General features: G+C 35.5%; 1 protein-coding gene across 1 annotated transcript; it reads right to left on the bottom strand.

Annotated features, from left to right (window-relative positions):
- Window positions 1-520: 520 nt before the first annotated feature.
- Window positions 521-2,810, bottom strand: LOC149150501 (putative disease resistance protein At5g63020). Its single transcript, XM_089441136.1, has one exon. The coding sequence runs from the start codon at window positions 2,627-2,629 to the stop codon at window positions 566-568; it is 2,064 nt and encodes a 687-aa protein (XP_089297262.1). The 5' UTR covers window positions 2,630-2,810; the 3' UTR covers window positions 521-565.
- Window positions 2,811-25,661: the final 22,851 nt, after the last annotated feature.

Below are 25,661 nucleotides of genomic sequence, written 5' to 3' on the forward strand. Positions count from 1 at the left end.
TTTAAATAAATTTTTATTATTTAAAATTTATAATAAAATTCAATTTTCCAGATTTTAAATTAATATAAATAATTAACCTTACAAAATAAATATATATGTATTATTTTCCAATTAATATAAATTTTTTATATAAAAAATGACATTTGTATAAAAAAAATCTTTTAACTGTTATGAATATATCATTTAAATATTTAATATCAAGATATGTAGGAGTTCGTTTCCCATTTTAAAAGATTCCACTCAATATTATTAAAAATATTTTATAAAACATGACATTTGCACATCATTAGTAAATATATTATATTATTTTATACGAGAAATAATTTATTATTAAAATAATATGGTAAAAGTTTTAAAAACCTGATAGAAGATTATTTTTGTATTGAAGTAAAATTAGAATTAAATGCTAAATTTTAAATATAAAAATATTATAAATTATATAATAGAAAGAACGAATTGATAAAATCACAACTCTTTCCCATGCACAGGTTACTTAAACAAATAATATATGCATGCAAAGTTCAGATATCCGAGACAGAGATTACATGAATTTTCTGGCATCGTGCTAAGTGAGTTCATCACTGTCCACCATCCGATCCTCGGACGATGGAGTCTCTATAATCTTGCACTTTAAAAGTACTTTAATGTCATGTGGAAGCGGCACCAAGCGGTAACAGCACCTAATATCCAGATGCTTCAGATGTGTAAGTTTCCCTATTTCACTCGGCAATGATATCAAAGAGGCACAGTTACAAATACTCAAGAATTGAAGGCGAACAAGATTGCCTATGTCTTCAGGAATGCTCTGAATCTGAGTATTCCCTAAGTCAAGAAACTCAAGGTGTATCAATTGCCACAGTGATGCTGGCAATGATTTTAACGGTAATAGAGATAGGTCTAATACCTTCAAATTGATGAAATTAAGGAAAAAGCCTTGTGGAATTTCTCTCAAATATATATTTTCTCCTAACATTAGAGAAACTAATTTTGGACATCTAAATTCATTCGTCGGAAGAGATGTAATATTGTTGTTGCGAAGTGATATCCGTGTGCAATCGGCACATGCCTCCATGTCGGGGAAACGTTGAAGCCTGTGACCTGCCCTAAATGCATAATTTTCCTCTTTCTCACCGATATAAATCCCCATATCGCGGAGAACATCGTGAACATAAATATAGCGCACATTAAGTTCATCGATTTCATCAACCTCTTCATTCACCAAGGAACGATCGATAAGCAACTTTACATACCTGCACCCAGTGTCCAGTAAATAGTCGTAGTCCCCATCGTTGGTCTTGACCAGACCTTCTGAGATCCACATTCGCACCAAACCCTCTACAGGAATTCGTGCATCTTCCTCAAACATGGCACAGTAAAGAAAGCAGTTTTTCAAATCAGCGGAGCGCAAAGCATCATAACTCCATCTCAATCGCCGATACAAATCTTTTTCAATTCTCGGATGACAAATTGGAAAATTTGGGTCCACCTTTTGCATTTGGGTTAAAGCAAATTTCCAGTCATTTACAGCTGTGGTTCTCTTCATTGTTGAGGCTATTACATTTATCGCCAATGGCAAACCTTTACATTCGCTGGAGACTTCTCTGGCAATTTGCTCTATGTCCACTGGAACATGGCCGTCTTTGAAGGCTACTCTGCAAAACAGGTCCCACGCCTCGTCTGTTGGTAGAGGCCGTATTTCTATGGACATTTCTGCGTCCATTTCTGCAATCAGATCTCTATTTCGAGTAGAGAATACAAGTTTGCTACCCTTGCCAGTGACAAATTCTACCCCTAGTTCTTTCAAATTGAGTCCACTCCACATGTCATCTAAAATCAGAAGAAATCTATTCGTCTTGAGGTAGGCAGACAATTTCATCTTCCGCACATCAGTAGAATAGTTTGCTACATCTAAATGAAGTGCAGAAGCAATATCATTTTGTATCTGTTCAATTGGAAATCGAGCAACTGTAACCCAAATCATATGATCAAAAATGTGACTAACCTTGATGGTGTTGTAGACTTTTTTCAGGAACGCCGTTTTACCCACACCACCCATGCCGTATACACCAATTGTATGAATTTGGGCGTGGGAAGCTCCCGTCAGCCAACCCAAAACCTGTATCTCGGCATCTCTAATTTCCAACCCTACCAATCCGGTGTCTGGTTGGTCTTGAAGTAGTACGTCTGCCTGTTGTTGTGCCGCCTGCACAATCTGGTAAGCATTGTTCATCATTAAAAGGTCTGCCTGAAGGTCATCAAAGAAATCAGAACAAGTCGTTTTCCACTCTCGTATCTGTGTAGACATTCTGGGCTTGCAAACGAGGCAGTCAATACACTGCTGCGACCAGGGGCGTAGTGATTGCTGGATCAACTCTTTGCCCTTTTCAACAGCGGCTTGCATCCTTAGCAATCGATTATTCAGAGAAATGGGGACCTCCCTCTGCTGATCTCGGAATAGAGCATTAATATAATCTAAGAAGCTCTTCATACGCCATAACTGCTCCTGGAGAAGCCGAGAATTTTCATCCAAGTGAATTACGTCGTTTATCTGTTGGATGAGTTGTTGGATGACAAGAATGATAATAACGCTGCTAATGGTGTTGCCTGCGGTGCCGGTTACAATATCCATTGCCTGCGCCAACACTGAGTGAGATCAGAGCAGGACAGCGAAGAAGATTGGCACAGAATACCCAATAAGGGAATGACAGTATGAAAATAAGAATAAGCAGGACGCGCCAACAGCGAAATGGATAGCAGAGGAAATGGAACGGAATATCCAATAAGGGAAGCAGGATATTACAGAGTATAGAGAATATAATAACAACCAGAACAACCAGAGTGTGAATATAATAGGGATATACACCGGAGAAAAGTACGGAAGGAAGGAAAGAAAGCAGACATTTTTACATGATTCCTCGATAAAGTCGATTGTAAAACAATTTACTCATAGTAAGTCATCTTGATTTCGATTGTTGGGAATTTTCAGGAATCAAATCAAAATGTCGAGGACATTTTTACATGATTCCTCAATAAAGTCGATGGTAAAACAATTTACTCACAGTAAGTAAGTCATCTTTATTTCGATGGATGGAATTTCCAGGAATCAAGTTAAAATATCTTTATTTTTATTATTAGGACAGTTTAGGAGTCCGAGAAATAAGTTTAGTTTTTATTTTATTTGGGAATGTGTAGTTTAATTAGATTTATTTTGAAAATTATAGAAAATTTGATTATATTTTAATAAAATTCAGAAAGAATTTTTCTAAATCCAAATTATAGCTGTTAAATTTCAATATTTTAAGTGTTTTAGAGGTTTTTGGATGGTGCTGAATCTATTTCCACCATCAAAAATAAGATTCAAACATTGCAAGTTTTTTTGAAATTTTTTTGCCTAAATTCCGACACCTTTTTGTGATTAAGACAATTCCCGGATAGACTAGACACTGTAACACATAGAAATAAAAATTCAGTTTGATCATATTCTAACTAAATTATATATTGGCTTTTCCTTGATTTTTAAAAATAATAAAAATGATAGAAAAAAATTAAATATTAAAACATAATTTTAATTCAAAATTTTATTATAATTTTAAAATATATATTAATTTTTCTTTCATAAAAAAAGTATAAAAATATCATTCATGCAACTTATCTTCATTTATTACAATATTTGCCTCTAATCTTCATTTATTATAATATTTGCCTGATCACAATTATGAACTTGATTCCATTATCCTAATGTATCGACCATATTAATAACTTATTCATTTCCAATTATGGGTTAGAAAAGCTTTTATTACATTTTTACGCCACCAACTGCAGTGTCCCTTGTGGAGAGCGATTTATGTTGACCCAAGCCCATATCTCGATGTGGTCACGAGGGCAAGATAAAGAGGACCACAATTTAATATATTCATCATTGTCACTCTATTATCCAGCAGCGTTTCAATGTCTCGCACATTATCTTATGCATGAATGATTTCAAAATGATGTTCTATCATTTTTGAATTATTGCATTAGGATTATCTTTTACAAGTCACTTGTGAAGATTAAACGTTTACTTATTATTTTTTACTTCTATTTCTTATTTTATAGGATTAAAATAAATACATAAATATGTAATTTTTAAGAAATGAAGGGGTGTTATTTTTTTGAAATTTGTTCAAATAATTTTTAACAATTGAAAAAATATTTATTTTGTACATTTAGTTTTATAGGATTAAAATAAATAAATAAATATGTAATTTTTAAGAAATGAAGGGGTGTTTTTTTTTTTGAAATTTGTTCAAATAATTTTTAACAATTGAAAAAATATTTATTTTGTACATTTAGTATATAGTATATGTTGAATATTATTTTTTTATTAAAAATTTTTAAAGGTGGAAATAATCCTTACATGTAAGATAGGTTGTACATTTAGCATAGCTATTTGAGATTATGTTTTAGTGGATGTAAAGTGATAAAAGTGACAAAGTTTATCTTATTGATTTTTCCTCTGTGAAATTATAACAAGAGGGAAGAAAACACCACTACTGTGTTTAAATAGTTTTTTTTATGAATATAATATTGTTGCCCAACATTCCTATATCATGTGTATGATGATGCCAATCCTATAAAAATAATAGAACGATGAGGGATAAGAACACTGAGGTTTTAATGTCAAGATCTCAGGTATTCACGAGGTGATGGCCAAAGAGGAATTATTTCCAAGTAGAGATGCACTGCAAAATGTTAATAATTTCACTCACACATTAAATTCACAAAGTCGTGATATGATTGGGTGATTCAACATTGCTTATATCAAGGAATGGACAAGTTCCTAACCCGCACAACATTTATGGGAGTGTGATTGCAAGATTTTGGAAAGTGAATGATGTCCAAAACATTGTGAAAGAGTGGGACTGGCTATACCTAAGCCTTTCAAAATAGCCACTTGCAAGGTATAGTTGGTTATAAATCTACAAGGCAAAATATGAAACCTAGTGGTGCTCATGAACCACTTGTACGAAAAAACAGATACCCAATGCACATGGTTGAGTTGAATCCTAATCATGTATGAGGTCCTCAAGCATGGAATTTCTTTAACGAGCCAAATATCATATCCGACAACCTTTCTTGGTGAAATCAAGAACCCAAAACACCCTAAAACAATATCACACCCAAAATTTATACAACACCCCACCTTATGGATTGTATGTGCATGTGCACAAATTTCTTCGCTTTAGGACCGCTTGGAAGAATAAATTTGTACCATTACATGCCTACATGGAAGGCTTACGAAAAACTAGAAAAAAAATAAAAAATTTCTGACATATGTGACTTTGTCTTGGTCCCCTTTTACCATTGGATCTATGGTCGGAAGTACTCAACCACATTCTTCATTAGAGACCATTGAGGTTTTAAGGCAAATTCAAAATTGATATTTGTTGGAATGAAGTTGCAAGATAAAGGTATATGGGGTGTTAACTATTCCCCATACTTTATCTAAGAATTTGTTAGTTCAATTGCTAATACAAGATATAGCCTTTTAGACATGGGGTTATAATGGTTTTGAAAATAAGAAAGAAAGAATCATGGCCTAAGATGTGTATAAAAATTGAAGTTTATCAAATCTGCAACTTATCTCGCATGAGGAGTTAACTTTGCACTGTGAAACTTCCAACTCTCATGCATAGCGAGTCCAGGTCAACGACCTTCTATATAGGCTACATCATTAAAAGAACGAACATGAAGAATTGTGTAGAAGAGCTACATATTATGTAGAGGTGGAAATGAGAAGGAGCAAGCACATATAAGTGTTGGCATCTCTATGTCTAAGGTCATCAACCAAGTCCTTTATGACATTTGGCATCATATTCATTACAACTACTAACTAGTTGGAGGAAATATCGAAACTTGGAAAGGAAATATGTACAATTGATATAACAATAAATTTGTCAAAAACTAGTAGAACTAATTGACATTTATAATCCCAAAGAATTTGGATACTTAATCCCAAAGAATTTGGATACTTAATATATATATATATATATATATATATATATATATATATATATATATCACAAACCATAGTGATCATCTTCAATTATGTGATGAGGAACACAAAAATAAGTGAAGCGTCAATAATAAATAAAATTATGAGAACATAACAGAAATAAAAAAAATACATTAGGATTGGCACAATAGTTCATAAAATCGATAATAAATCTTAAACCAAATAAAAAAATTAAATATTAATTTCACACCTTTAATTTTTTAGATTATAAAAATTGACCAGAAAATATAAAAACCATAAAATTTAACAAATAAATCTATTTTGAAATTCCATCTCACAAATACGGCAAAAGTTGCTACCTCCAAAGTCTCTCAGTTGACTACTAGCTCTCGCTGCTACCTCCGAAGTCTCTCAGTCGACTAGTAGCTCTAGCTGCCTCTGCAATGATGCGTACTCTTGCCTTTATCAAAAGCCTGTGGGTCCGTTGTGTCTCCTGCACGCGGATTCCGCGCATTCCACATTCTGTCGACTTCCTCACATTTTATTGGTTGTTATCATTGGATGTGATTAATGGATGCGGAATTTCCGGAGTGAAACAAAAGATTCAATAGTTCTGTAATATTTTAAGATAATCTAAATTTTAAAAATAAGAAATCACATCTAAAATTATTTTTAAGTGTCAAATTCATTTTGGGGAGACGATCAATTAGTGTTTATATATTTCAAGATCTAAATAGCTTTGGAGGAGGTTATTTGTTTTAAAGTGTAGTTAATATATATATATACACACACTATGGATGGAGTTCCATATCTTTTAATGTTTTTTTTTACTGTGTTTTGAAATTTAGTTTGAATGGTTAGGTGTTTTTAATAAATATTCAAATTTCTTTCTCAATTGAATGTATAAAAAAAGTGAATAATATCTTGAGGTATATCACTATTTTTAATAATTGATGTTATTTTTAAAAGTGATATCTTAATTATGAATTTTAAATGTAAGAAAAATTGTAAATTATTAATTTTATAATTATTTTTTAATAAATTTATTATAATTTTAAAATTTAAAATAATATATAAAATTTAAATTTAATTATATTATTATTTATATCTATACTTATATTAGAAAAAAAACATATTATAATTTGAAAAGTATAAATGAGTGTACCATATTGAAAAGAAATTATATTATAGTTCCACAGGGGTAGGCGAGTTGGTAATCACAATGTGGTGAAGTTCCTTAGAAAGACGGGCTCCGTACTGAAGGTCATGAGTTCAAATCTCCAGACTAGCTTGGAGTTGTGGAGAGGGGCGGGAGCAGTTCCTAGGGGTTATAGTGGTAGCGGTCAGAATCGACCCCGTGTTACGTGAGTTGTGAGGCTGCTCCAATTGTTGATTCCTCTATAATTAAAAAAACGAAGAAAAGAAATTATATTATAAAAACGTACTATAACATGAAAAATATAAATGAGTGTACCATATTGAAAAGAAACTACTTTAATAAAGTTTTACCAACACATACCTATAACTTAAATCTCGATTCCCAATCACATTTGTTTGATTGCTCTATCACCAATCACCATTAACTCATGCCATCAAAGATAGATTTGATTTCATTATATTATTGCACCATTCATCTTAATAGATTATTTAATGTGATTATTCATCTCCGATCATGTTCTATTTGGAATGAAATTCACTAAATTCTTTCTCCTTCATATTAAGTGCCCTCTTTGTACTTACTTTCTTTCTTTATGGGCAATATTTAGGTTTATAAATCTATTTTGGTCTCACGGGCAAGTGGATGTTAAACAAAATAAAATTTAATATATTTATTGTTATAATTTTAATATTCCAAGGTATTGAAGTATTTTTAAAGGATCAAATATTTAAATGTGTATTATTTTATTTTATTTTATGCATTATTTTTTTCATAATATTAATACTAATCTTTTTTTAATGTTATGCCAAGTCATATATTAAATTGGTTTATGAGTTTTTTTGTTTGTGGTACAAGGGATCTATCTTCAAGTAACAAATTGATTGTTAAATTTTACTGAGGTATACATACTTTACCTCCCTCTGGATTTGAAGTTATGATTTGATTCTTCACAATGTCTAATAGATCTTAGTTTAAGATGTATCTATGCTACATAACATCTTCACAATGCCTAATAGATCCCAGTTTAAGATGTAACTATGCTACATAAAATCTTGCAGTATTGGATTGTAGAGTACATCATTACTCTCAATGCAATATACTCATAATAATGTTTTCATTATTGCATTATAAAGATTATATTTCCTTGTAAATGATTAAATAATAAAGAGTTGGTTTTACCTATTTTTCTGTGTCTTTTTTTACTCCAAGGGAAAAAATTCATTAATTATATTATATAAACAAAATTACAAAGATAGGTGTTTATTAGGATTCCTATTTTCCTTTACAAGTCTCTAGAATTAATCTAGGACTATTCCTTGTTAAACATAACAAAATTTTCTCTCCAAAAATAGATCATCCTAATATTTTGTCTCCATTAATAAACATCATATACAATCCTCCTTCAAATTTTCAAAAATACATATAGCCTGCTTTATACAAGTAATAAAATCCATTTCCTCCTACCAAGAGACAAAAATCCAAGCAATCTAAGACTAAGGAAATTTGTTAAAACCAAAAATCATGAAGTTATTCCAAAGAGTGTGCATGAGAGTTTTCAACGATCTTCTAAGTCCCTTTCTCAATTAGAACTCCTTTAGATAATCGGTCCCTTAATTCTTCCTATTCTGGTTTGAATGCATAAAATAAATGTTTGAGATGGATGATTTTGAACCCAAAATGTCATCAAATAAAGTTTTACATGTTGAATTTTCCTTTTATATATTGAATTATAATAAAAAAATCTCCAAAGATGTGAATTTCAACAACTCCATTTTCCTTTATATATTGAATTGCAAGCAAAGAATCTACAAAGATTTGAACTTGCTTAATTCCATTTTCTTAAGCAAACATTAAGACCATTTTAGTTCCATTAGTTTGTATAACCTATTAGTTGCACTACCCAACTTAGCCTTAAAAGAGATATAGTGAGTCGAGGAAAGAAATAGTAGTCCCAAGTCCCTCCTTTGGAGGGTTTCCATGAGAGGCTCCATTAAAGAAATCCTTAAACAAGGGAAAGGTAAAAAAAATGCTCAGACTTTGAATGACACATTTCAACAATATAGTATCCTTATCCTTGAAAAGTTTGGAATTTTAGGTTACCATACTCTCTAAACTATGTTTAAAGGAAAAGATCTATATCTCTCTCTTTATTTCTTGCTTCGTACACCCATTTATTAGGAATTATTCAATGCAGTCTCCTCTCCAAGCATTGTTCAAGCTATTCAATTAGTTATCCTTTTTCAAAACTTCCATAATGAGAGTAGAAGACATTATAGGATGAGAATTAGTTTCTAAGTCAACTTAACAAAGAAAACACTAACCAAGGACTCTCAACTTCATTTCTAGAGGATATATTAGGCTAGGGTCTTATTTTTCAACATGAGGGATGCACAGTTATTTTATTTGGATGGGCATATGAGCTTCCAAAGGATTCTCAGCCACCAAATATATGGGTTATCATTACAAAAGACAACAAGGGCTTCACATCCAATTATTGGTTCATAGGAACTTATCAAAGGTCTTACTCATATTTTAGACTTATGAAGCAAATTCTTATGTTGTATATTCGCTGAAAATTAAAAAAAACCATTGAAAATATAAAAAATTATATAAAATCCTTAAAAAAGTTTGTATATTTTACAAAATTATAACAAAACATTTTATATTTTGCATCTTAGGGACTAATAAGATTCACCTAATTTTATATACTTTCCATCCTTAATTTTAGCTAATAAGCATACAGTTATCCAAAAAGATAAAAAATTAAGCTCAAAAATTTAGGCAGAAAAAACCTTTATAGGAAGTTTAATCTAAACCAAAATCCAAGCAATCTAAGACTAAGAAAATTGTTAAAACAAAAAATCAAGAAATTATTCCAAAGAGTGTGCATGAGATTTTTGAACAATCTTCCAAATCCCTTTCTCCATTGGAACTCCTTTAGATAATCGGACCCTTCATTCTTCCTCTTCTTGTAAGCATGCATAAAATAAATGATTGATAGTGATGATTTTGAACCCAAAATTTCATCTAATAAAGTTTTTATAAAATAAAGTTTTACATGTTGAATTTTCCTTTTATACATTGACTTATAACAAACAAATCTCCAAAGATGTGAATTTCAACAACTCCATTTTCCTTTATATATTGAATTACAAGCAAAGAATCTACAAAGATTTGAACTTACTTAATTCCATTTTCTTAATCAAACATTAAGACCATTTTAGTTTCATTAGTTTGCATAACCTATTAGTTTCACTACCCAACCTAGCCTTAAAAGAGATATAGTAGGTTGAGGAAAGAAATAGTAGTCCCCAAGTCCCTCCTTTGGAGAGTTTCCATGAGAGGCACCATTAAATAAATCCTATCGTATTTCTTTTTTTGTTGCTTCTTTAGAGGTTTGTTTTGTAGATCTTACTTCCTTAAATGAGGGGAAGGTAAAAAGAATGTTCAAACTTTGAATAACACATTTCAACAGTAGAGTATCCTTATCCTTGAAAAGTTTGGAATTTTAGGTTAGCCATACTCTCTAAACTATGGTTAAAAGAAGAGATCTATATCTCTCTCTTTATTTCTTGCTTCATACACTAATTGATTAGGAATTATTCAATGGAGTTTCCTCTCCAAGCATTGTCAAAGCTAGTCAATTGGTTAGCCTTTTTCAAAACTTCCATAATAAGAGTAGAAAAAATTATAAGATGAGAATTAGTTCTGAGTCAACTTAACAAAGACAACACTAACCAAGGACTTTCAATATCATTTCTAGAGGATATATTAGGTTAGGGCCTTATTGTTCAACATGAGACATGCAAATTTATTTTATTTGGATGGGCATATGAGCTTCCAAAGGATTCTCAACCACCAAATATATTACTACAGACAACAAGGGCTTCACATCCTATTATTGTTTCATTCGAACTTACAAAATTCAAGGACCCAATTAGACGGTCTTACTCATATTTTAGACTTACGGAGCGAATTCTTATGTTGTGAGCATCTTTGTTCCATGTTTTTTCATCCTCCTTCCTAGGATCAATCTCATCCCAAGAAATCCATTACTGTTGCCTACCCATTTCTCTATTTCCCTTGCAATTTTCATCAATATATGATATATTATATTATCTCAATATAGAATTAGACATGTGAGACTTAGTATGCATCATGGATTTCAATCTAATGATTGAGTCTAATATAAATGTTATCTCCTCTTCTAATTCTCCATACCAAAAAATTTCTTATTACAGGAAAAGTTCGAGAAACTACTTTCCATATTATTTTTGTGTTCTACAAATCTTAAGATCCTATCCACCTTGAGATTTTGAAACAGCTAGTTGTTTTTGTAGGAATTGTTGTAGCGGCTACAACCACCCTACAAAATTTTTCCTTAGTTTCATTTTGAAGCCTCCCTACCAACCTTTCGCAGCAACATGTCTTTCCTTGTCAAGTACACAAGCTTAAGTGATTTTATAGCAGATTTCCAGCCTATGCATCAAAGCTTGTTGCATCCCCTTCACAGGTTGTTTCTTCGAACTTGGTCCAGCTGCAAGTTGAACAACTCCCTCAATAAATTGCACAATCCTGGAGGGGAACCATCCTTCCCTCCAAAAATTGCACAATTCTATCTTGCAACTTGCTGGGCTCCAGAATTGAGCAAATATGTGAGTCAAGCTTCACTAAGAAAATTGTGCAATTCCTCCCAGCATGGCTACTCAGCCCATAAATTGTGCAACTCTGGGCAGAAGTTCGTTGCTCAGCCCAAAAATTGCACAAACCTTCTAGGCAGTCAACCCACCGCCCTCCCAAAAATGCGCATTTTTCCCTCAGCTGAGCAGGCTGTTGCATGTGCCATTGAGTTGAATGGTTCCACCTGGGACCGAGAAAACTTAACTTGCATGCATGGGTTTATTTTTCCTGGAATAGCAAAAAGCAACATGAAAAAAGCATCCCTAGATTTTAGGGAGCTATTTTTAGCAATTGGTGGTTACACGCAGAGATCATTTTGAGAATCTTTCCTCCAAGTGTCACTTTTTCGTAGATTTGTGGATGCCATCATGAGCGTCAACTTATTTATTCGACGCTTCAGAGCTCACTTATTCACATCGATATTGGAGCTCTGACATCCCACAACACATCCAGGAGTCTTCTACACATCCAACTCAACTATTCACTGGTAAGTCGTCTTAACTTGTCTTTTGCAACATTTCTGTTGCTTTTTATGTTTTGGCTTGTGTGAGTGTTTTTTGCTTGATTATGTGAACGCTTGATATATTTTACATGCATACTACCTTGTACTAGCACTGTTTCAGTTTTCGTTAGCATCTCACTGCTGTCGCATGCATGAAATTGTTTTGCACGAACAGTCACTGATTTGGCGACTTGCTTCACCCACATGCATGTTGTTCTGTTTTCTGAATCTTTCATTCATCGTTTGCATGCCCGATCATTCACTCCTACTTACACTCAGTATCACCATGCATCCACATTCACATTTTCTTTCAGTTGCCCGTCGGTGGGTCTGGGTTGCCTTGGCCCAGACTCTGCCTCACCAAGACAACATTGCGTAATCTTAAGAAGGAAGGCTCTATCTTCCCCTCAAGAAATGTGAATTTCTGCCTAGTGGCTGTCCTCTAGTCTTGCATTACTTAATTCTGAGGGACAGTGACTGCTCGCCCAGAAAATTGTGCAATCATAGCTGCTGGCTCATCCATCTCTGCTGACTCATCCATAGCTGCTAACTCATCCATCTCTTTAAACTTCTGCATTACACTATCGAAGCCCAATATGCCCAATAACATTACCATAATGCTATATCAGAGCTTTGACTTATTGGAACTTTTACTCTTAAATACATTACAAAACAACAAGTTTCGATGTCCTTGACCCCTTTTGTTTAGCCCCTTTCTATTTTTCTCCATGGGACTAAGGGCCATGACCCGCCGCTTAGAATTGATGTGCTAGATCATTTAGACTCCTGTCGAGGGTTCATTTTTCCCTTGTAAAGTGCTTTGTGCCCCTAGTTCTTTAAGTTCTTCTATACCACAGGCTAGCCAAATATCAAATCCCCTCACATTAGAAGTTTCTAATCATAGGATTCGCATTGGAGTTATGATATTCTACACTTCTGATATGCGACCTCTGATATGAAATCATCTCTTTCACATGGCACTTCCTTAGTGGTGACATGTGTCACTCGGAGTTTCCCCCTTAGGCCCCTCAAAATGCCGAAGTCACCTGCCACGTGTCCTGCCATACGACCACGTCATGTTGACATTAGATGCCATTGTAGCTTTATCAAAACCATTCATATGCTACCACTTGTCTTTATTGGAGCCAATCATATGCCGCTAAGTGTATCTTATCGGAACCAATCATATGATTCCATGTTTCTCACTAGAGGAGAGAGAAAAGGGCCCATCCACCTTTGGTTTTGTGATGAAATCCTTTGTAAACCTTTATCGGAATTCCCCAATGGTTTTAAACACTATCAAAAATTTTCCCATATCACAACTTTTAAAATGTTTCACTTTCAGAAGTTTCGATATGCGATTTTCGATGTTGCAATATGCTTGATGCTCTTATGTTTGATCATCTATATGCCTGACTGTGATGTCCCTATCCTTCAATATGTGATCGTCGATATCTCCAAACCTTCGATATTGCAATCTCTGATATCCTGGTATGCCTTCACAAGGCTTCAATCGTTCAAACTTCAAAAGACCATACCTTTTGATCCAGGAGTCCATTTTTGGACTTCCACGTATCGTTGGAAAGATTGTTCATAACAATTTCCAATGTTGAGGGTATGATTTGGGCTTTGAGTCCTTTTGAGGCTTAGAATATGACTACAAAACGTCTTTGCTCATTTACTCTCTGGACAACTAAAAACACATTTTGCAGTAGGTGACAACATTGGCTCCAACTGGGGACAATGCCTTACTGACAAGATGCTGAGAACCTGCAGACTAGTAGCTTTCACCATTGGGCATGGAGTCAAAAACATATTGAACCTATAAAACCAGAAAATATCCATGGAACTTTAATTGTTGGGATTCCTTTCCTCATAATATTGAAATGTAGAAATAGAAACTCTAACAAATAGAAATTAAATCCTCAACCAATGAGCTTATTTATATACAACTCCTACTTATGTATAGGGTTCAATTCACCCAAGTGAGGTCAACCTTCCAATGGTACAAGGTTAGCATTTGGGTGCTAAACGTAATGCCTCTATGCTGCTGAAATTTAAAAATCAAAACAAGCATGCACGATGAAAAATCTTCAATCAAAAGACTTGATACATACCCCAGAAACAACATCTAGTGCTGACCTAGGAATGTTGTCATGTAGTCAGCTACAGGGTCATAGAACGGATGAGAAAAAATTGCAGCTACCTCATTTTCTTGAAAAGTCTGCTGACCAATATGTTCTTGGTTAGGAAAACCACAAATATTGTTCAACTCTTCAAGTTTGGGCTCCTCTTGAAGAAGTTGATGTTGGTAGTCTTCTCCCCACTCGCTAGTAAGTAGATCCCTTTGACAATCTACAACCATCTCATCCTCCTCTAAATCATATGAATCATAAATCAGAGAATATTCATCAACTTTAATATCATCTTCTTGAACTTGTTCTCTATTTGAAGGATGCGGATTTTAAATTGGAGCCTCCTTATTAACCTCATGGTCGACCTCCTCTTTTTGTGCATCTTCCCATGACTAGGACTGTTGTAGTCCTGCATCTCCCAACATCCCATCGGATTCATACAAATCATAAGAAGGAGAATCATACAATTCGGCAAAATAATATCTGTGAGGGTTTGTTTGCAGCTCGATGATGTCTCCTTCTTCTCTTTCTTTATCACTGGGTGATGCTTCTTGTTGCAAGTAGATATCTTCTTGGAGTGGAGCCCCACAAATATCTTCAGCAAGATCGTTATCCTCATAAATATTTTCAACATTAAAATGTGCAAAACAATCTTCGAACATAGCACCCAATGGATATAATCTTTTGCAAAAGAGATTAAATGCTATGTGCAATCTCTTTAAGTAAGATATGCTACCATGAGGTATTGTTCTGTACCAAACTATAACATTTTCATCTACAAAATACATGAACAATTTCATTTTCACATATTCAAAAACAATACCATGTTGTTCCATGCATTCATGAAAATCCTTGAGGTGTTGGTTTGACCTTGTATCTGCGTTTCCACTGAATATATGAAAATAGGTATACCATTCATGAATTGAAGGGACATGATGGGGATAACCAAGAATAGAAGAAAAAACCATTGGGGAAAATTTGTTGGCCAAGAATGTAGGAACAACCATTTTGAAAACCCCTTCAGGTGAGGAATCTCGAGATCAGATGTAGTGGAAGTTTTTGTTGTTTAGAATCAAAGCGAGTATGAGGCCTCTTGAAAGCCAGGATGGTGAAATAAAGATATAGACAATGGAGCCACCAGGGTGTTTACAATAAGATTCAAATAGTGGAGTCACCAAGATGTTTACAATAGATTCAAACAGTGGAGTCGCCAAGGTGAGAGATCTTCAACCCACACTTCCCTTACTCGCTGATAGAAGGAATGTAAAAATTGTCGTACCCAGGGAAAAATATGTTGATCCGTTCCCCGGCAACGGTGCCAAAAAGATGTTGTAGTTTTTTCTATCACCTGTTACACAATTTCTTCAGAAGATATAGAAGCCTCATAGAGACAACCTCTGGGTTGATAAGAGACTAGTGCCTAGGGAATCTAAGAGGAATCCTTTTGAATATTATTAGTAGGGCTTCCTACTGCACTCCATATGTCACATAGTTTGAAAAGAGATAATTCAAGGGCTTGGTTCAGTAGTCGTTAATCAAGTTAAACTCCAAAAAACACATAGATCTAAATACTCAAGGGGTAAATATGGCTAATCTCAAAGAGGAATGTCTTGGTTCTGGTGGCTAACACACAATAATAGGAAAATTAACATTTTTGTTGTAGGATAGGAGAACAGGAGGAAGGAAAGGAAGGAAATCGATGCAGAGGCTTAGACATAACACATAATCCTAAGAAACAATATCTAGTAGAAATGTGGAAGAGTGAGGAGGTGAAAATGCAGAAAAAGTGGAGCACAAATTAAGGTCTCAAGTTCTATGACTCATTAATATAGTTGTCACAAATTAGCACAAGTAAATCTGTGTTTACATATAGGTATGATAGGTATTAAATAACACAATTAAATACGTAATTAACATAGGTACTATTACTACTTATCAGCAAACATACAACCATAAATGACAATGAAACCAATAGCTTCATTACACGATTTCAGAAGAGGAAAGACATACATGAAGTGATACACAAAGGGGAAAAAATACTACGCATTTCTCTAATTGGAATTAACAAAACAATTTCATTAATCCTTCAAGATGTAGTCCAAATCACAAGTCCGTTACATTTAGTAATTGTAATACTCAAGTCCCTCATGAACAATTAAATTGAACCAAAATGGAACCACATAATTCTGGCCTCTTGGGTGCAGAATTCCAGAACATTTGTTAAGTCTTTCTTCCATCTTTTTATAAGGATACAGAGAGATTGAAAAACAGTTACAAAAAATATCTTAGTTGAGTTCCAACTGTTTGATCAACTAGCTGTCTCAACGTGCGAAGGCTCTGTTGCCAAAATCATTGCAATCATATTTGATTCCATTCTTTAAAATACAAAAAATACAGAATAATAGAAAATAAGGAAAAAAGAATGATGGTTGAGGAAATATCTCTCTGCCATTCTTGTGATGCCCCTGATCAGGCCACAATGTTCTTCTTCAGCTACTCAGTTGATTCTCCTATCACTTTTTGCTTAATTGCTTGAATTCTCCACTCTTTGGAGCCAGGAGCAATGAGTTGTGGTAGCCTTGATGGTGTTCAAGAATCATAGCTGTCGACCCATCCATCTCTTTAAACTTCTGCTTTACACTATCGGAGCCCAATATGCCCAGTAACATTTCCATAATGCTATATCAGAGCTTTGACTTATTGAATCTTTTACTCTTAAAGACATTACAAAATAGCAAGTTCTAATGTCCTTGGCCCCTTTTTTTAGCCCCTTTCTATTTTCCTCCATGGGATTGAGGGCCATGACCTGATGCTCTAGCATTGAGGGGCTAGAGCGTTTAGAATCCTGTTAGGGTTGTTTTTCCTTTGTAAAGTGCTTTACGCCCATGGTTCTTTAAGTTCTTCTAGACCACACGCTAGCCAAATATCGGAGCCCCTCAAATCAAAAGTTTCTAATCAGATGGTTAACATTGGAGTTGCGATATTCTGCATATCCAATATGTCACCTATGATATGACATCATCTCTTCTATGTGGCTCTTTCTAAGTGGTGACATGTGTCACCAAAATTCCCCCCTTTGGCCCCTCAAAACACAAAAATTACCTTCCATGTGTCCTGCTGTATCGCCACATCATGCTAACATCAGATGCCACTCTAGCTTTATCAGAACCAATCATATGTTGCCACATGTCTTTATCAGAGCCAATCATATGTCGCCACGTGTGGCTTATCAGAACCAATCATATGCTGCCATGTGTCTTGCTAGAGGAGAGAGAAAAAGGCCCACCCACCTTTGGTTTTTCGATGAAATCCTTTGTAAGCCTTTATTAGTGTTCCCTAGTGGTTTTAAATGCTATTGAAAGTTTTCCCATATTGCAACTTTTAAAAGGTTTCACTTTTAGAAGTTTCGTTATGCGATTGTCGATGTTGCGATATGCTTGATGCTCCAATGTGCGATCACTGATATGCCTGACCGCAATGTCTTTGTCCTTTGATATGTGATCGTCGACATCTCCAGACCTTCGATATTGCAATCTTTGATATTTTGATATGCCTTCACAAGGCTTCAATCCTTGAAACTTCATAAGACCATAACATTTCATCCAAGAGTCCATTTTTGGACTTCCATATATCGTTGGAAATATTGTTCAAAGCACTTTCCAATGCAGAGGGTCTGATTTGGGACTTGAGTTATTTTAATGCTTGGAAGATGACTGCAAACGTCTCTGCTAATTTACTCTTTGGATAGTCGAAAACAAATTTTACAGTAAGTGACAACATCTCCTAAGACAACCCACCAATAGATGACTTGACTCATGGAAACAAATGCAACAAAATGGAAAACCCTAATAGTTAAGAATATGTTGGGAAGAAAATGGTCGCTAGAATACGTCAATATTAGCCATAAGACTCCCTGTAAAATTCTTTTTGACTAGAACCCAAGCAATACACTTTTCAAGGCCGCTCAAACTACCTTCCTCTAGGTAACTATACCTATTCGATTGGAATCAAATAAATTTTGTCCCTATTGTTACAAGCATACCATTCATATAATTTATCAATTTTGTTAGCAATGGTTGTGATGGCCTCCTTAGTCTATAGCTCCAGTGGTAAACCTAAGAGCTTGACCTAGAGAATATTATGTCAAGGAGGTTCTTTTTTTTTCGGTCAAAACCAAATTTACACCTCTGTAGAGAAAGGAAACTCCTTCCTTTTACCCATAGCGTTGTAGAAATGTGGGTCACATCTTCATGACTCAAAAAATGGAAAGAAAACCAATCTGTTTGTAGCATGCTAACCCATGATATTTACTTCAGTAAGCGAAACCACAAAGTCTCCACCCATCCCTTCATTTTTTCACTAACCATCCTTTCAAAGATCCACCTACCCATTATAGCTTTATGTTCTAGGCTAAATGATTTTATATCCATAAGGTGAATTAGAATAGATAGAAGCATGAGTCACATGCATATTTTGGTAAAGGTACGGATGGACATTTGGCTATAAAATCTCAATTACACTTTTTGAATATTTATTAAATTGTAAAATGCACAATATTAAGGATTGATATAAATTTTAACTCTTTTTTTTTGTAAGTAAGGAGGAACTGGTTTACATTGTGTTAAACTGAAGATTACAATCACTTGTCAACTCGATTGGTCGGTCAGAGTCTAGACCCAACCACTGACAAAAAATATCCTTCCTGGGCTTTTTGCCTTTATAAAATATGTATTTCATCCTGGGATATTTGTTTTTAGAAAACATGAATTTCATCCAGGCTTCGGACCAGTGAGTGTTGATCGTAGTTGATACATAAAAGGTGACAAATTTGGTAGAACCATAGACTTTTAAAAATTTTATGAGAGTTGTACCCTGTGCATGGTGACCCTTACTCTTGTTTATTACATAATTTTTTACACAGTAGAAACAAAACCAAAAATAATTGGTCAATAAGGCCCATAACCAATACAAAAGGGATTCAGAGTGCATAAGACCAATTAGTTTTTTGGGTCCTCTTCCATCAGAATTGGCTTGATGGTGGGCATGCTATCTCCTCTAGCTTGCATCATCACCATCCTTATTTTGAGCGGGGCATAGTGCGGGGAATCCTTGGTAACAATCTACTTATGGTGGACTATGTCCACGAAGATTATAAAATTTTCATTAAGTATGTCCAACTTATCCTCCAGATTTTTGTTGGCTTGACTGTTTTCCTGGAGGGCCAAGGCCATAATTGTTTTTAAATGCCACGAAAGATTGATGGTTTGATTATAAATATTTTTCCTAGCCCCGGTGAACCCCAGTTCGGGAATCCATTAAAATTGAGCATCAATGTCCTCAGTGTTAGTTCATCACCGACGAAACCTAGCATGATTCTCCATCTCTAAGATGTGATCCTGAGCCTCTTGGGTGAAAATGTTGTTGTAATTGAGGGCATCCTTCCTAGTCATCGCCTCAACTCTTGTTCTTCATTACATGTTGGCTTGATTCCACCTTTCCCTATTCCTACCTCTACAAAAATTAGTGGAGGGAGCATTGCTTTACTGAGGGGACATACCTATGGGTAAGGTGATATGGGTCTTGCAAATAGAACTAGGAAGAAGGCATAGACCATGTTAGGAATCATGATTACTATTCAAAAAAACCAGTAGGTGTTAGTCAATGATTGCATCACCAAAGATAAGGATCCATGAGAGGCGGTTAGTCCATGTCACAAAATACATGGGGAGTGTTGGTTTATCCAATGTCCAACAATCTCGAATGTTGGGTGCGTGTTATATTATTTCCATGACTAGCCACCCCTTTGTTGTGCAGGGCACATTGGGGGAGTCACAAAGGATGAAAACCCCCCTACCAAGGAGTTTACAGGGGGAAGAAGCCCCCCTGCGCGAGGTCCAGGGAAGCAGGCCGAGAATTTTCTTTTGGACCCTATATTAAGTGGGTGGACCTACCTATGGTTTTGTGCATGGGTTTCACACATGGTTTTGGGCATGATGGTTTTCTACCCATGGTATTTTGTAGATTTGGTCAAGGAAACTACAGTTATGTTCTAATCCAGGTTTAATGGATTGGGGTTTATGATTTCTTCGGCATGTATATATATATGTATTGTAACATTGAAAGGAACATAATGAAAAAATCAATCTGGTAGTCCTAGTTTTGGGATCCAGGGGAAAATATTTGTGTATCTGTTTTATGTTTCTTGCCATTGTATATTTTCTTTTTTTAAGAATTCATTTTCAAGTAATTTCTATACAAGGTTAAAATCTACAGACTAGGGGTGTGGAAGGAATCAGAAAAGGGGGCTCGAGAGCGATGGGAGTAATGGGCAATATCAATGGGCTTGGGGTATTCATAGAGGATTGAGGAGGAAGGTGGAGATAATTAAGCCGTTAATACTGGTTAGATTCGTGTACTTAGCCTCTGTAGTAGTGCAGGAGTTATTACTGGTTCTTGGGTGGGGAGGGTGACAATATTTAACTAGAAACATGATTGAGATCGCAAGTCCCATGGGAGAATAGTTGGATTTGATGTCAAAGGCAGGGTTCATGAAAACGAGTTAGGGAGAATGTACCATCCGAGCCTGAGAGATTTGTTGTCCTATGGCAGAATAATTGTTATTGATGCCTTCATTGTCCTTGGCATTGATAGCCTCACACTCTTGGTTGAGGGGACCTTCCCCAAAATCCCTCCATGCAAGGGACTACAAACTTTCCTCGCGAGTTGTGCCCTCATTAGCAAGTATGTCTGGCACAACATTTGCCTTCCTTCTGACCACCTAGAAGTGGATCCCCCTAAGGTGTCTGATGTGTTTTTGGATATGATGAAGATGTTTGCTCAGTCTCCAGTTGTTCATTACCTTGCTGACCGCAAAGCCTTGATGGAATTTTCAGGCAGCCATAGTTGTCAGCGTCGAGTCTCCCTCGACAATCATAAGGCTGAAATGCTTCTCCTTGGAGATAGCTAGACCATGTTTAGTCGCATGGAGCTCCACACATTGTTATTAGTAGTCCCAATTTTCCTAAAGTATACCTGATTGGAATCTGGATTAGGGGCAAAAATTTGCTCAAAAATCAAAGTTCCTGGAATGGATCGAAACCTGAATGACCGCGTCTATCTCGGAAAAACCATCCCAATGCAACTCATTTCATTCAAAATGGAGTTTGTATGAGGAAGATAGAGCCCACTAACCGCTTTGCCAAAAAGAAGAAATTTTGAAAAAAATGTACATTCATTGCGCAGTCAGCAATACGGACTGTTGACGTGGTAGGTGACTAGTCAAATTCAAAGTTCGGTCAACATCCAATGTGGTTTCACCAAGTTTCATGTTGCTATTGGTCGATGGTATGGTGACGTGGTTCGTTTTGATTGGTCAAGGTTGGACCAATGAGGAGGGGACAAGTGGCAAGCTCGGAGGCCACCACGTGTCCCTCCCCAAAGGACTGGTGGACAATCGGCACGCAATGTGAAAAAATTTATGGCAGGCGTGGGGGGGGGGGGTTTGAACCTGAGACCTGCTCCGCGTAAACCACATGCCATACCACTACACCGTCGTGTTGTTTCTTAACCGTAATGTTTTTTGCATATATTTGAAGTTTCATATGAATGTGGTTGGGGGTTAGGAGGGCCAGACCGTGGACTAGCCCTCCCATGTGAACACCACCCAAACATGTAACAATTACGGTTATCCTCCGACGACCATCGTTAGATAACTGCCAACTTAACTGTTGGCTCACTACGACATATGTCCACGATTGTGAAACCACGCGGATAATACAACTAACTGTGAGTTAAACCACCATTAAACCATCCCATGTGAACACTCCTCTGGTGGCTACAGTTATGGTTTTTAAATGGCCAATGCTATCCGTAACCATTAGCACTTAATGCAACATGTGACCACTACCACCACATCTAAAGGCCGACAGTTAACTAACCGCGCGATTAGCGCTAGTTAATCTAGATTAACTACGAGTTAATCACACTTATCTATAATTAAACTCGAGTTTAATTCGACGACACTTTTGGCGGACCCTACAAATTCGGTGGAAACTCCAAGTTTAGTGGAGTTAACTGGATTTCCTCTAGTTTTAGTGGAGGTTTACTAGGAGAAAGCAGTTTTGGTCATAACTAGAGCAAACTTTGACCAAATGGAGATCATAAAAAGGTGTTCCTAGCTGATTTTGATTCGCTGATTCCATTGAAGCAGGTTTCAAGAGTAGTAGAGCATTGTAAATAGAACTTTTAGCCATTTTGATCTAATACAGAGGCCCCAACCATGGAAGTTGGACCAAGGAGATGTAGCCCAAGAGGGGTGAACTCCTTTATCATAACACTATGTTAAGTGTTCTTCTTGATGGTTTGTTGTACATTTACTTCTTTTTGTTCAGCACTTGTCCTTCATGCTATTCTTCTCATGATTCTAACATAAAACTTGACATAAAATTTACCTGTTTGCATTCATAATCACCATAAGGAAACCTATGCACATGAAGCAATGGACAACCATTTGTTTATAAATCTAAAGTTGAAATTAGCACAACAAAACTAACATTCAACTACAGATCAAGTTGGTATTAGAGCAAAGGTTATTTTCTTGATTTCTTGAGTTTTTGTGCAAGTAGGATTTTAATGGTTGCATATTTGTGAAGCTTTTTGATGCATTGCAATTGTGATGGAAGCTTCAACAAGTGATGTTTCTAATCCCTCTTCCTTAGAAAGATACTTTGATGAAGAGATGTCGCAAGAGCTTATCATCATGAGAGATATGGTGCAAGATTTGTTTGAAGATAGGAAGGAGAACACTATACTTCAAGAGAAGTTGATGACCTTGAAGGAGGAGAAGCAAGAGCTTCTTGAAAAGATGCATGAGATGGAGATTCAACTTCATGATGCCAAGGAAACCCTAGCCAAGTATGTGCTTGAAAATGAGGTATGCAATTCAGGTTTATCTTAAATTTCTTCTCAAAATGAATGTTTTGGTGCTTTTGAAAGACACACTAGAGGAATAGGGTCCAAATTGTTGATGAATATGGGCTATGCAGGTAAAGGGTTAGGCAAAACATGCACAAGGCATAGTTGAGCCAATTGTTGTTGAGGAAAGGCCTAGGTATTTGGGTCTTGGTTATGGACAACATGATGAAGAATGATCCAAAGCCAAGGAGACACATGAAGGTGTTCCAAGAAGGAATTTCATTACATGTTCATTACCTCAAGCTTGTGAAGTTTGTGTTCATGAGGAATGCAAAAGTTTCATACCCACTTTTCAAGAAGCTGCTCATAAGCATGAAACTAGTGGAAATGGAAAACAAGAGGATGTTGAAAGCTCTAAGGTCATTGAAACCATTGTTGGTATTCCGAAGAGAGCCAATACCTCATCAAATTCACCTCTTCAAGAAGGCGACAAAGGTGAATGTGCAAAGTATAAATCTTCCTTTAATCAAGTTTCTTTTGATTATGATAAACATGGTAAATCTTCACATAATATTGGAGAAAATTTACATGTTCCTTTTCTGGTTTGAATAAGCATACTGTTTCGAGGTGTTGGAAGAGGATAGCCATACACAGGAAACTTTCAAAACAAAAGAGACAGAAAGCCAAAGGTCCATTGGATAATGGAGGATATGTTGAAAAGAAGTTGCAATTATTTTGCACTCATTGCCATAAGCGGGGTCATCTTGTAGACAAGTGTTGGCCTTTGCATCCAACAAGTCATCCATGACAGTTGAAGAAGGTGGAGAGAGATTTTGGAAAATATGGAAATGAGGATTCCATAATTGATGTGAGTGAGGATGATACACATGATGAAGTGGAGCTGAAAGAAGCACCATTGAAATGGTTTGGAAAGAGATGGTTAGATTTATTAACCAATTAAGGACTTGAATTTCTTTTGATAATTGATGTAAATAAGACAAGATTTACATTTCCTTTTAGATGCATTTCCTTGTTATTGATGCATTTCTTTTCTCCTGAAAGTATGTTGCATATTGCATAAAGCAAGATGTTCGAAAAGTAGATTTATCTTGACTCACTTAGATGCAGCAAAGATGGAAATTTGCAACTACAAATTTGAATGCATGTTGCATTCTTGAACTTGCATATTTATTCCAGGAAGGTGTTCGAAAGTGGAGTATGTTGACTCACTTTATTGCAACAAATTTAATCATTTCAACTCTTTAAGTACTCGTACATACCAAAGGGATTCTTGTACTTGTGAGAGAGTTGAGATTGGTTATACATGCATGAGAGTTTGTGTGTCTGAACAATCAATTTTTTTATAGTTTCATAGTGCTTGAAAATTTGCAACTACAAATTTGAATTCATGTTGCATTCTTGAACTTGCATATTTACGCCAGGAAGGTGTTCGAAAGTGGATTATGTTGACTCACTTTATTGCAACAAATTTAATCATTTCATCTATTTAAGTACTCGTACATACCAAAGGGATTCTTGTACTTGTGAGAGAGTTGAGAATGGTTATACATGCATGAGAGTTTACATGTGTGAACAGTGGAATTTTTTATAGTTTCGTTGTGCTTGAACATGCATGAGTGATTTACTTGTGTTGGTTGATTTCTTTGTCAACATGTATGTTGTCAACTTGAGAATGTTGATTATTTGCACATGCATGAGTGTCGACTTGTGTGGTCGATTGATTGTACATGTATGTTATATCGACTTGGAAGTGTTGATTTTGTCTTCAAAGATGAAAGGGAGATTGGAAGAATTGTGTCATGAGAATGTGGAATTCTTGTTGTAAATCGTCAAGTTGTTGTACATGTTTTTACTTGACTTGAAAGTCAGTTGTTTGAAGAAGCATGTTTTGTCATCTTGTGTTTAGTCGATGTTTTATAACATCTCGGTGTATAAAAATATGTAATAATACATGGCGATGTTCACATGATGTGACATTTGTTCCTTTGAAGAAGCAAAAGGAAGAGGTCGTCAAGTTATATATTCTTGCATGAGTGTTTTTCAAATACGATTAATCTTGAAAGGTATTTCTTGTAACAAGATGTCGTAGGATTTTGGAAGGTCCAAGCTTAAGCAAGAGGCCCATGATTAGCCTTCATTCTCAAACCATGACATGAGAAGCATCTTAATACTGGAGGATGATGGAATCAAGAAGTGAAAGTGTAAAAAAATTTCATTTGATGTGTTGATGGCAAGAAGCGAAAGAGATGGCGAATG

Source organism: Pinus tabuliformis, chromosome 9 (assembly GCF_031772625.1).
Source record: "Pinus tabuliformis cultivar Carrire ecotype Pingquan chromosome 9, CPIR1, whole genome shotgun sequence".
Taxonomy (NCBI): domain Eukaryota; kingdom Viridiplantae; phylum Streptophyta; class Pinopsida; order Pinales; family Pinaceae; genus Pinus; species Pinus tabuliformis.

Coding starts and splice junctions, on each gene's coding strand:
- LOC149150501 (XM_089441136.1), bottom strand. CDS start 2,629: ATGGATATTGTAACCGGCACCGCAGGCAACACCATTAGCAGCGTTATT.